At 37.8% G+C, this 13,669-nt stretch overlaps 1 protein-coding gene across 1 annotated transcript in view; it reads left to right on the top strand.

The window, feature by feature from the left end:
- Positions 1 to 13,468, top strand: part of GTPBP1 (GTP-binding protein 1) — a 62,034-nt gene extending 48,566 nt beyond the window's left edge. The window contains exon 13 of the mRNA XM_081750521.1: positions 8,721 to 13,468. Coding sequence (XP_081606647.1) covers positions 8,721 to 8,933 — 213 coding nt within the window. The 3' untranslated portion in view covers positions 8,934 to 13,468. The remainder of the gene's footprint in view (positions 1 to 8,720) is intronic.
- The last annotated feature ends 201 nt before the right edge of the window (positions 13,469 to 13,669 follow it).

The following is a 13,669-nucleotide window of genomic DNA, read 5'->3' as shown; positions in this document are numbered from 1 at the left end:
GATTTTCTGCGGTTACATCGCTTAAAGGAGTGAAGGATGTTGATATATTGAACTTTAAGAATGCAGAAGATTCTTGCAAGAACTGTGTAAAAAAACTTATGATAAAATGTCCTTTAAAATACAGTGTAACAAGAGCCGCAAATTGCTTGTCTCCAGAAACTATGACCAAGGAAACCCTTCGTATCACACTCGCCCTGGAGACATTTGTCGAGAAGGAGCAAATAACACCTGTAAATGCTGATATGGTGAAACGGGAATATTTAAAAGTTTGTTCAGACCAAGACACAGCACGAAAACTGTCAAATTTCAGTTACAAAAATGACAGATCAAACGTTTTTCTCCATGATCTGTTAAGTAAAGGTGTCCCCAATGCGTTTAAAACATTCAGGCGTAAGATATGTGTACTTTTTCATAGCAACGCAGCAGTGGAAAGAAGTTTCTCCATTAACAAAGAGTGCATTGTTGAAAATCTCCAAGAGGAGTGCTCGATTGCCCAGAGAAGTGTGTTGGATGCTGTGCGTGTTGCTGGTGACATACCTACGTAATATGAATATCACAAAGAGTATGATCCAGTATGTGAGGAATGCATCAAGCAGAAGAAATGAATATGTGAAAGACCGCGGTGAAAAAGAAGACAGAGCAGCTCGAGAAAAGAAAGATATTAAGAAGAAAATAGAGTTGGAATTAAAGAAGAAAAGAATACTAACTGACGCCGAAGCAGAAGTAGATGAGTTGGAAGAACAGGCGAAAAAGTTGAAAGGGATGTTTGAACTCTAGAAGTTAAATGTCAAAAACTGTTCACTGCGACCAAAGTTGTTTTCTATATTTGTTCATATAATGTGCGTGATTCCATAACATTTTCAGTTTTTTAAACTTTTATGTTACAATACATTTTTAAATAAAATATAACTGATGGTCAGTCCCCATCCAAGAAGAATGTGCAGTAACGTTTAACAATATGGACTACTTTGCGTTAAGAATTTGTATTATATATGATCATTTTCTTTTTACTTCTCAACTAATACTAGTTTGACAAAAATGGCGGGACAATAGCTTACTCACCGCTAAGTCCTACCAGTACTTAGCATAAAATACCACAAGAATACTTTAAAGGGAAGTGCTTGTAGTAAAATACTCTTGTGGTGTTTTATCCCATAACTTAGCGGTAAGCTATTTTCCCGCCATTTTTGTCATTGTTCATCAACACTCACGTGCTACTACTATAATATTAGTTTATTTGAAGTAATGTTTTTGACGGAAATTTACTATTATACAGGGTGAACCTTAACTAAACCGATAAACTTCGGGAGGTGATTCCCGAGCCCGAAACAAGAAAAAAATTCCTCTAACTTTTCTCCACGGTACATAGTTTTGGAGCTACAAGGTGCCGAAAGTGTGGGAAAATGAACTTCCGAGGCCTATATTTCCAAATCTATCCAACGTAGAGAGTGCAGCTTAATATCTCTTTAAAGAAGTCTTATCTGTTCTGAACATATTATTTCCTTTGTGAGATTTTAAGCAGCACTCTCTACTTTGGATAATTTTGGAAATATAGGCGTCGGAAGTTCATTTTTCCACACTTTCGGCACCTTTTAGCTCGGAAACTATGCGCCCTGGAAAAGAGTTAAAGAGGATTTTTTTTTTCTTGTTTCGGTGCCGAGAATCTTTTCCCGTAGTTTGTCGGTTTAATTAAGGTTCACCCCTGTATAGTATTCTTACATTAGGATATTTAAAGCTACTGCACATTTTTCTCAACTGGCCTTCTGGTAGGGTATATTTTAATTAAACATTTTCTTGTGTAAAATGTTTTGAGAACCTACATTTCAGTCATTTTTTTTCTTTCTTTTCATTTTGTCACTTAAAGAAACTATCATTTGCTATATGCATTCTCTAATGATAACCAGTTTTTGTTAAGAACTATATAAAATTGCATCAACTTGTACGTGTAACAATATATGTCACTCTAGTGAATAGACCTGGAAAAAAAGGAAAATAAACCTTGAAAACCTTGATAAAACCTGGAATTTGAAAATGAACATTTAGTAGACACCCTGCTAAGGTTACAAGATCGATATTTCTGGAATTTCGTCTGTTATAGAGGAATGAGGAATGTGCGGTAATTTTAACACATACAGTTGGCAACTGTGCAGTTTCAGCCACCCGCCAGCTATGGCGCTAGTTGTAGGTAAACATAAATGGCGACTCGTTTGGAAAACTTTTCTCGCGAAGAAGTCCGCTCAGTTATTCAATTTCTGTGGGCGAAACATGTAATCGCGACTGAAATTCACTGGCAGCTGGTAGAGGTTTACTGAGAGAGTGTAATGTCTCGTCAGTATGTCGCAGAATGTTGTCAAAAGTTTGCGCGCCTCCATACAGTCCAGAAGACCGCCACGCTGTTGCAGCAGTTTTGCTGGGACATCATCGACCACCCTGCCTACAGCCTGGACCTCGCTCCAAGCGATTTTCACCTGTTCCCGCACTTGAAGGAGCACCTAGGAGGCCGTTGCATCGCTTTAGAGGAGGGGAGTTGAAGCACTTTGTGACAACGTGGCTGAATACGTAAAGACACGATTTTTACCAGGAGGGAATCTTCAGACTCATCCCACGATGCGGCAAATGACTCAAGCAATATGGAGACTATGTCGAAAAATAACCTAATGTATATACTATTTGTTGGCTGTATTGGTTGTATGAATTAATATATATACGTTTCACTGCAGGCTTTGTAACTTTACTTTCTGATCACCCCTCGTGTCATAAACAAGTACACATGTATCATAATTTGGTCTCTCTCTCTGATTACCTACAATCAACAAACCTAATATCTTTTGTTCTGTAGCATTTAATTATTTTTTATATAATTTGTTCTACTTTCAAAGCTTGAAGTGTTATCACTAGGACCCAGAAATTGAGGAAAAATCCTCTTTTTTACGGGTGCCCGAAGACAAGGCTTAACATAATATATGTTCATTTTGGGTCATTGTAGGCCAAAAAATGGAAGATTTTATTTGTCCTTTTTTCCTTTTTCGGTGTTTTTTTTATTGGTCTTTTTTAAAAGCTTTTCATAGGTTTTTTTTTTTTTCACTTCATCTTTCTACAATAAATTTACCGGCCTTAACTCGAATCACCACCATTTCTAAAACGCCTGTGTAGTTCAAAAGATAAGACATTCTTCAACGATTGGACTGATAAGACCAGATCTGTAACAATCACAGGTCAGATAAGGAGGCGTAACAATGTCCTCCAACAACGGGGAGGGGGGTGAGGAAGTTTTCTTATTTTAGTTTGTAGTTCAGTTTGTGGAAGGACAGACCGTTAAGCTACCGGAAGCTTGTATTTCTTGAGCATTACATTAATTAAATATATAATTCTAAGTAAATTAGGTCTTATTTTTAGTCCTTTTTTCCAGTTTTTAGATATTTTTAGGTCTTTTTATAGGTCCTTTTTAGGCACTTTTTAGGTCTTACTTCCGAGCCCTAGTTATCACCTTTTAGTATTTCTCAAGCTTCATTATCGCTAAAGGATTTTTTTTTTTTCCCTTTTTCTGTAACATCTTTCTGAATCTGTCCTGATTCTTTGAGATGTTCTTCATATCTCTCTTGCGCATCGATAAAAATAATCTTAACTCATCCACGAAGTATAATAGATTTCCAAGACATTCGTCATAGTTTGAAGCATTTCTCTAATTTTCCCGAAATCCCTTTAATTACTCCGACTTTCAAAATCAGTATAAATCTTGTTGAGTAAAAAGTTGTTACTGACTGCTCGGAACAGAGCAGGTGATGGTCAGTTATTGTTAGTGTTTCCACAAGTAACTAATTTATGTACGTACGTCTACGTAGGAACGCCAGATCTCCAGGTATAGCCCAGAGGGCTCGGGCTCAGAATACGGGCCAACAAACTAAATCTACTGGCTAAAATACCGGGTATATCAAAAAATGTATACATACTTTGAACTGTCGTAGAAAATTTATTTTCCAACCTACAAAGTCAAACTTCTGAGACAAGTAAGGCTACAGTGTACTTTCTGGTCAAACTGAATTTTCAAATGGTGGTTAAAGTTAGTGTTCAAAATGGTGGCCTTCAGTATCGATACACTTCTGAGTATGAGCCACGACTGCTTCCATACTTCACACCAAAGTATCCAATGTGATTCCTACACACACAGTTTGAATCTCATCCCAAAGTATGTTCAGGTTACGTGGTTTACGGCGGTACACATGCTCCTTTCCTCTGCCCCATAAGAAAAAATTGAGCGGCGTAAGATCTGGAGAGCATGCAGGAAAGTCGATTGGTTCCCTGCATTCTGTCCACTGGCCTGGTACATTCTGATACAGGTATGCTTGCATAACCCTGTTAGGAGCAAAGTGTATTAGTGCGACTGAGCATTGTCTTGCTAGTAATGAAACCCGTCATTACTGTACATTGCACGAATGGTAGTGAAAATGGAACCATCAATCATTGTTAGGTACTTTTATCCAGTTACAATACCGTCAAAACGGAAAGCTCCAATAAATCACCTAGGAGACAAGCCAAACGACACATTTACACCAGGCAAATTCGCAGCTTTTTCGGAAGTAATGTGGGGATTATCTTCAGCCCAGTGTACACAATTATACATATTGACAGCTTCATTAAGTTTCAATTGTGCTTCATCTGATCAAACAATACTAAGCATAAATGCCAGTTCCCGTGTAACCATCTCCTGAATCCATTCACTAGATTGTATCGTGGGATCTGAGTCGTCGTCACTTAACTGTTGCACCAGCCTTGGAATGTACACACGCAACTTTCTTCGGTATGCATAACATGCTACTAGCACCACTCACGTGACCCTTGCCTTGAAGATTTTTATGGAAAACGCTGAAGTAGTTCCAGCACTTCTAGCCATGCGAAGTCTCTCTGGTCGCCCTTTCTTCACATCATACACTGTTCTATGAACCTCGAATCTGTCTCGTAGACGTGTAGTTGTTACCCTTGAAGGTGGATCAGTTTCATAGTCCCATGTTCACTGTTTCTGAACCACAGCAACATTCTCAAATTTCCAATACACTTAATAACCTGCTTCCGCTATTCAAAGCTCAAACGTCTGTCCGCCGTTTTGATGTTACCCTCTTGCCACTAACTGGGTTGCAGAGTTAGACCAACAATTCTGCTGCCATCTATTGAGGAAACATTACTTTTCCCAGAAATTTAACGTGTAGGTTGGAAAATATATATATATATATATATATATATATATATATATATATATATATATATATATATATATATATATATATATATATATATATATATATATTTTTATGACAGTTCAAAGTATGTGTACATTTTTCTGACGCATCCGGTATTAATTATCTAGCCATGAGTGCCTTATAACAGTTTACTATTACAAGATAATTACAAGAGTTATATTTTTATTGTAACCATAGGCTAAGTTTAAATTCGTTTCATTGTTGCGCTTGCATTATCTAACGACACCAACTGTTTTCGTTATGATTTAGTTCTTGAAATTAGTATCTTTGGAAATGACGTGTACAATGATTTTTCTGTTTTGAAAGCTGCAGTATTAACATTTGCTGACGAGAAGGATAATAATAATGTAAACTATGGAGTGCGTTGCACGAAAATTGTTGAAAATATTGCAGCATATGCTGGCTATACTAGTCAGTAATACGCATGTCGAACGAGTATTTAGTGTAATGGAAACTTTATTGCCAGATGATAGAATGTCTAACGAATCTTGTGATGGCCGAAATACGGGTTCAAGTTACTTGAAAATGACTTGTCAATTTTCTCACAAAACGGTTCCAGAAAGTGGGACCCATCTTGACTTAGCGAGGAGCTCCAAATAGTGTAAATAATAAGCTTACGTATTGTTTTATATTATTTTCACTTAGTTTAGTACAGTACATGTTAATAGTTCGTAATAGTAGTTACAAGAGTTAGAAGTAGCAATGTTGGTAATACAAGGTGACCAACAAAGTTAATGCCATTCTAGAGCAGTGATAAACAAAGAGCAATACGTACATTCATGTCCAAAATAATTGTCGCATATTTATAACTGTTTTCTTGTAAGAATATAACTTGATAATGATTCTGCAGGGCATTTTTAATACCGATACTATGTGTATAATCGGAAAATGTATATTTGTGGTAAATTTCATAGCAAAATAATTATAAATACGAAAATTAGAATGAGTAAAACAAAATGTTGCTAAATTGACAAGAACGTTTTATTTTCGTTTTATTGTTCTTATTTACTGCTCTTTTGACATGAAATTTGCCACATACATGTCTTTGCCAATTATACACATACTAACATTATAAGAAATACCGGGCGAATTCGTAATCAAATTATATTCCTACAACAACATATTTATAGACATGCGACAATAATTTTGGACATGAGTGTACCTTTAGGTTTCGAAGTAATCTCCATCATCATCCAACACCTTTTGCAAACATTCCTGCAGCTGTGCAATACCCTGGTGATAAAACTCGGCAGTTGTGGATGCAGAAAGTGCGTTTCGCAGGTCTCTCTTATTTGTGAAGGATCTCCCATGGAAATGGTTGTCGAGGAAATGAAATAGGTAATAATCTGTTGGCGCAAGGTACGGTGAATATGGTTCACGACACAATGTCTCCAGCCAAGTTGCTGAAGGTTCTCCTGAGTCCTGTTTACCACATGTGGCTTGGCATTGTCTATGCAGGACTACCACACCCTTGTGATTCACCAATGTCGGCTCTTTCTGCCGCAATGCACGGTGCAAGCTTTGCAACTGCTGAGAGAAGAGGTCAGCAGTGATAATTTGACCACGTGGAAGGAGCTCGAAATGCACCACTTGCCGACTATTCCACCATACAGAGAGCATAACCTTTCGTGGGTGTAGAGGTGGTCTTGAGGAGTGAGGGACAGGGTCATGTGATAACAAATGTTTGATACGCTTGGGAGTGTTACAGATGACCCACTTTTCGTCACCAGTGAGCAAGTGATCAAAGATGGGTATGTTCAAGTGCCGACTGAGCAACGACAAACAGGTCACTCGTTTTTCCTTATTGGCTGCCGACATTGTGTAGGGTACCCACTTGCTTAACTTATATGACATCCCTATCCATGCATGTGTAGTCTGACTATTTCAGCGGAAACATGGAACCTTTCTGCATGTTCTTCATACATTAGACCACTGTCCACCTGGATGGCTGCTTTCATGGGCTAGTCATCCAATACATGTGGTCATCCGAAAGGCTCACATCTCCCGAACGGAATTTCTGGAACCAATGCCTGGTGGTGCATTCATTCACGGCATTCTCCCCAAATGACTGGCATAATTGGCGGCTTGATGCGACAGCTGACAGGCCCACTTTAAAGTCATATAACAAGTTACGCGTACAAGCTGCTTTGATTCTTTCATTTCTCTTCGACGCTGGACGAGCTATAAGTGCTGTGCTTGTAATATTGAAGGTCGATGATTAGACTAACTTCAGATCGCTTGGCAGACACATGCGTCTTGTTTCCTCTCTGTTAGCGCGTGATTAATGGGACGTTAAAAGCAGCAAGAACTTTTTTCGTTACCTTGTAACATACAGACACATTCAGTTTCAGATTTGTGTCCCTAATAACAAAAATGGCGCTGGTCTCCAGATTTGACTTTAGTTCACTCTCGCAACCATACAAAGGTTAAGTTTTCTGCATAGATTGTAGTAAATTCGAGATTGGAATTTTTCTCCGTGGATTCTTTCTGAAGAACACAAACACGCTTAGAAGAGCTTTCATTACACTTATCTAGTTTTTTTCTTTCGTTTGATACTGTGTGGACTGACTTGTGTTCATAATGAATGGAATAAGTTCGAGCTAATATACTTGGACAGGAAAATTCGTTAATATACGTATGGTCATAAATTAAGAATTAAGAAAAATGGAGAGAAACGAATGAAACATGCTGTTGAAAGAAAACGTTTCCAAATGCACACTGATTGCAAATATGAGAATTTAAAAATCACATATAGGGCACATCTACAGAATCTGGACAAAATATTGGTCCAAAATTATGAACACACAAAATATCAGTGTGGAATATAATATCTGTGCACATCGAGTGGAAGTATGACAATGTAGTGGCATACTACGGATCAGGTTATCGAGTATACGTTGGCATATGACTTCCTATTCTTGCACTAGTGCCAGTGCCAGTCGGAGATCTGGAAACATCCGTGGGGATGGAAGACAGGCAGCAATACTTTAGCCGAGAGAAATCCAATCATGCTCAATCGGATAGAAGTGAGACAATCTTACAGGAGACGGCATTTGCCCAATATCTTCCATTTTTAACTACCACTCCACGATGGCAGTTGGATGTGACCTAGCATTGTCGTGCATCAGTATGAAAGCGGGACCCACAGCGCCTACACACATGACCTGTTACAGTTTTTCTGTCTTAGAGACGAATTGGTGTACAGACCCATATACAAATCCCGCTCCACACCAAAGATATGTATTTAATATACAGAATAGACTTTTTATTAAATGTTGCATTTATTAAACTAACTTGTATCAATATATATATAGTTGGAAAAGTATATAGAAGTTTGGAACACGAATTCTTGACGGTATTGTGTTAATATGAGAAAATAGTGATGTTTATAGGTTCGCATATATTTTTATTATTATTGTCATCAATGTCTTTTTGAATCATAATACAGGGCTTTTATTGTTTCAGGGATCTCCACCAGTGGACAGTCCGATGTGTACACCACCATTTGAGCTTGTAGCAGATAAACGGGAGAACATGCCACAGAAATCAGGAAAGAAAAACCGCGGTCGTCGAGGGGGACGAGGTCGCTCGGGAACTGCTGGCGGTTCAAGTACCTCCTCTGTTAAACCTCTCTCGGAGCAGAATCCAGTGAGCGCACGAGCCAACCCCAGAATATAAACTCTCTTAACACACAAAAGGTCAATGGGACTTGGTATTTTTATGGGAAATGATGTTGTGCAGACCATCTTTACATTGTGAAATCAGTTCATTAGCCTTTTTGCAGCTGATGTTTTACATATTTTCGGTGAAAATACTTCTGTGAACATACCGCCTTGTAGTCGGAGCCTTGTGATAAGTTCTTTAGCAATCACATAACTTAAAACACCTTAGTGAACGGCGTTGAGTGTCTTGTACTTTGACCCATTTGCAGGTTTTTTTTCAAAACAATATAGAAGCAAACCAGCCGCTTATTTATCAACCTATGAGCATTCTGGTACTTAAAAGATTACTGCAGAATCTAGTAGGTGAAAGCTGAAAGACACAAAACATTTGACAAGAAAATCAATGGATAGGTAATTCGTACTATTTCCATACGACATTAGATGGAATGGTGATTATTTCGGGACAATATGCTTTATATTAATGGTCGAATGGAAGAAAGAAACGTTACATACGGAGGAACACTATAAGGAGCATTACCGGAGTAATTGTATTCTTTTGTTGTGTGTGTTTCAGTTTGATCATTTTCACCTTTTCGACGATTCCGTTCATGTGAAGAAAGTTAACGGAAGATAATGCAAAGTGTCTCCTTTTTTTCCTCTTTCCCTATATTCACATAAAAGGATATATGTGTGTATAGCCTTCTAGCAATAAGTGCGTTGTTTTATTAAAAAAGAAAGACAGAAAAAAAGGAAAGTTTGAGGATTGCAATATTGTAGAGTATTCATCAGAAAGAGTATTAGGCCGTAAGTAGGACTCGTGGGGATATATCTTAACCCTGCCTACCCACTTTGCGAGTCTTAGGGATAAATGGCACTTCCTAGGCTGAGGTATTTGTCGTGGTGGTCTTTGTTCTATATCTTGAAGGAGAGTGGGGTAACTATAAACATCAACAGTCTCCCTAACTATACTAGATAAAAAGAACGAATCAATTGGATTACTTCCTTTCGAAACTCCCTAAAGTGTATGAAACCTGGAAGAATTTGTCTTTCTTTGTTTCAGTACAATGCCCCATATCTTATAAAAGCTCTCTCTCTATCTACAGTTACACGTGTTTAATGACCCGTAAAGTCTTGCTTATGGGGCCAATATTTTATAAGGAAGAGTGAAAAGTTTCGCAGTATGTTGGTTGCTTACTTGTTTTATGCGTCAAGTTACAGTGAAAGCTACGTAGCACTCCAAGTAGACGCCATCGTGTTGCATTGTCGGAAGCCACTATTCGAACACTTTTTCGATCTCACGCCGATATCGGTTCTTGTCGTTCGCGGAGAGCTGCACTGCAGATTTCACGTCGTCTTGGTTCTTGAAGCGTGGTGAGTCCCAGAGGTAAGCTATGGATTGGAACAATAATCAAGGGGTTCTAGGTCGTGGCTAGATGCTGAGTGTGGTATCAGTTCCTGGAAATTATTTCGAGTTTTTCGAGAATATGAGGTTTTTGTTTTATATTGCTGCAAATGGGCTTGCTTTCTGTTCACCAGTACATGGTATTTTTTGACACTCAGCAGCATCAATACGTCTGCTCTAACGTTTCGGGGTACAGCTTTACGTTAATGGTTCGACCTTGCGAAACGAATTTTGCAGCGAATTATCGCTTCATAATTGCACCAGACGCGAAGGAACACCCTGTGTTCGAAACAGCTGTGTTTGGCGACGAACTTCGACACCTGACCCTTGTTTAATCATTTCTTATGCAGGTTACTAATTTGGAAGAAATCACTTTTCGTCGCATGTTGTTATTCTCTTCAGAAAATGCAGATCACATGGGTTTTGCAGGAACTTCTTGCATATGTCCACACGCTTCTGTGCTTGAGCTGGAGTTGGTTCCGGGTGATTTTGCTGAGGTCGTGAAGGTTACGAATCACACGGGACTGTGAGGTACGAGTTAGTTCGTCTTACAACATCCAGTGTCAATTGTCAAATTTGCCTCTATGATTGCATGCATGACCTTCAAATCCACGACTTTTTGTTTATCTGAACTTGGCTGATTAGCAAGTTTCTCCAACCCGAGCGAAATTTCTTCAGTCATCTGTCTGTTTTGCTATAATCAGCTGCCCCAATACGCATCGTACAACAAATGTTTCCGGTTGTTTCTTCACGGCGTTATGACCCATTTCGAACTCGTAAAGCAGAAGTTCCAGAATTAGCCGTCATTGCATTTTTATCTTTGTGGCTGTCAAATCACGTATTGAACACAACACTGTACAACCTTTTAGAGCACGAATGTACCCCTGAAAGCGATTACCGTATTGCTTCGGTCACCTGATAGGCATTGCAAACGATGCATATTTGCCAATATTACAAAGCTTTTGACTCACTCGTGTAAAACATAGTCGAAAGTGAGTTATGTAATAACAAGGCTTTTTGCCTCCAAATTGATTAAGTTCTTTCGAAAAAAATTAAAGAACTTTAGAGAGAATTCATTCATGAGTGGGTTGTTGAACCTTGTTTTCAAACATTAAGTAAATCAATGAAACATGCTGGACCGTTTTAACACAGAAATATATAAATTATGTAAGATTCTGGTAAATTTTCATCTTCTAGTGATCTTCTGGTTTACTACTTTAAATTTTCTATCATTTTCTTAAGGAAAACAGTTAGCATTTGTACGGAAGTATCCGTGATGAATTCACGTGAAAGTTCGTTTCAAATCTATTCTGATTATGATCACCTCGTGATGTAACAAAATAAATTAAATTCTGACTAAAATATTATAGGATAGAAAACCACTAACCTTCTATGTGCCCTGAGAACCTTAATTAGATAATTATATTCCTGGTATGATTTTGTCCGTAATCCTTCGACAGCCAGACGAAATAAACAGCTTCGGCATCACAGATTTTTACATGTTAACTGTCTCATATACCTTGCAACATCCAAAAGAGAAAATTCGCGAACGGTTTCGAGGCATTCCTCGCCTCTTCCTCGGCGCATCTGAAGAAAATACTTACTTATTGCTAGTTAAATGGTGAATGTTAATTAAAATCGTCAATTGAGTATTCGTTATTTGTAATCTTACGTAGAAGTAAATTACATACTAAGGACTTTTCATTATCCATACACTACGAAGAAAGAAACCTTTTTATCGACCCATAATGTTACGCCATTACGTTCATTTTACAGGATAGACAAGAGAGAATTTCGCGCATCATTTCTTTTATGTAACAACAAGTTTTTTATTTAGATTCGTCGAGAAGTATGTAAGGAGTGCCTCGAAATCCTTCGCAGATTTTGCCATTTGGATGTTCAAGATATGAATATTTTTATTTAGTAGTAATAAATGTGAAGTCCACCGCATCAGCTAGTAATTACTTTCGCGTAGTATTTAACTCAATAACACTAAAATTAATATATTTCTAAAAATGTTCGTGATTCCCTTCGCATATTAACTCATTACTTGGCGCTATCTCTTCATTTAGTGTCTGGCAGTCGAAAGCACGACAGGTTAGTTGCGGAAATCATACTAGGAAAATAATCATTTGATTAGGATTCCCGGAGCACATAAAAGGTTAATGGTTAACAAAATGTAACAGATTATATCTGTGTTAAAGTATTCTTCAGCGTAACTGCTGATAGATACTATATGGAATTTATAACTCAAATATGAATAGTCTTAACTTGTATCACGAATTTTTATGCTTCATTTAGACAGTTTCATTGTTCACTGACATCTAAAAGTTCTATTAGTTTAGAAGCTTTTGTGTGAAGGTTCTTCTCTTCCTGTGGAACCCTTCCAAGAGAAAAATAGTTGAGAGACTAACAGTTATCTCAAATTTTATCCTATTTTTACTCGCAGGGAAGGCTAAGGAATTAAAATTAGTGATAATCCCATAAACTGTGCATTACACGTTTTCCAAGAAGCAAATTTTTGTATAGTTAGCTACGAAATTTGAGTTATATCTTCTTTTCTATCAGAAGGTTTCCAGAGGAAAGGAAGAGGTACTCTTACTATACTTCCAATGTAGCAACCTTCAGTTGTCGCTGATAAAAGTGTCAGCGAACATTGAAACTGATTGGAGTACAAAAATTTGCTATACAAGGTAAAACTTTTCATATTCTTTAGTATGGCTATTGTGGAATTATTGTTAGGAGATACTCTTTTGTTCTTCAAGTGCTAGTAATACTTCGTAGAAAATTGTAGCAAAAAGAGCCAGTTTTTAAATACGGAGCCGAACATGTAACTTACTTTCTAACGTTCGGCACCAACACTACCAATAAAAAAAAAAAAAAAAAAAAAAGGCCGCGGTGGCTCAATGGTAGAACGTTCACCTCTGGTGCATGGGGTCCCAGTTCGCGCCATGTGAGCTTTGTGGTGGACAAACATCGTGTGCATGGGTTTTCTTGCGGTTCTCCCGTTTTCTCGCACTTTCTTCGTTCCACCATTTCATTCATTTTTCATCATTATCGCCTCCTTTAGCCTAGCCGGCATAACCATGGGACGTAAAATCTATAAACATTGTTCTTTATGTATCACCAAAGAAAAAAAAAAAAAACAATTGGAGACATAAGGAGATCTTATGATTACTGCGGATGGCAAAGGATACCATTGTAATAACCAAGCTCGGGAATCGAACCTGGAATCCGTCCTACATTGGAATATAGGAGTTATGTTAAAAATAATATACTTCAGCAATTTGATTCTATTATAGAAAACACAGTATAAAGAAACATGTAATAGGCGGACTATGCACACAAAC

This window comes from Thermobia domestica, chromosome 3, assembly GCF_964235325.1.
Source record: "Thermobia domestica chromosome 3, izTheDome1.hap1.1, whole genome shotgun sequence".
Classification (NCBI taxonomy): domain Eukaryota; kingdom Metazoa; phylum Arthropoda; class Insecta; order Zygentoma; family Lepismatidae; genus Thermobia; species Thermobia domestica.
This window is presented reverse-complemented; position numbering and strand designations above follow the sequence as displayed.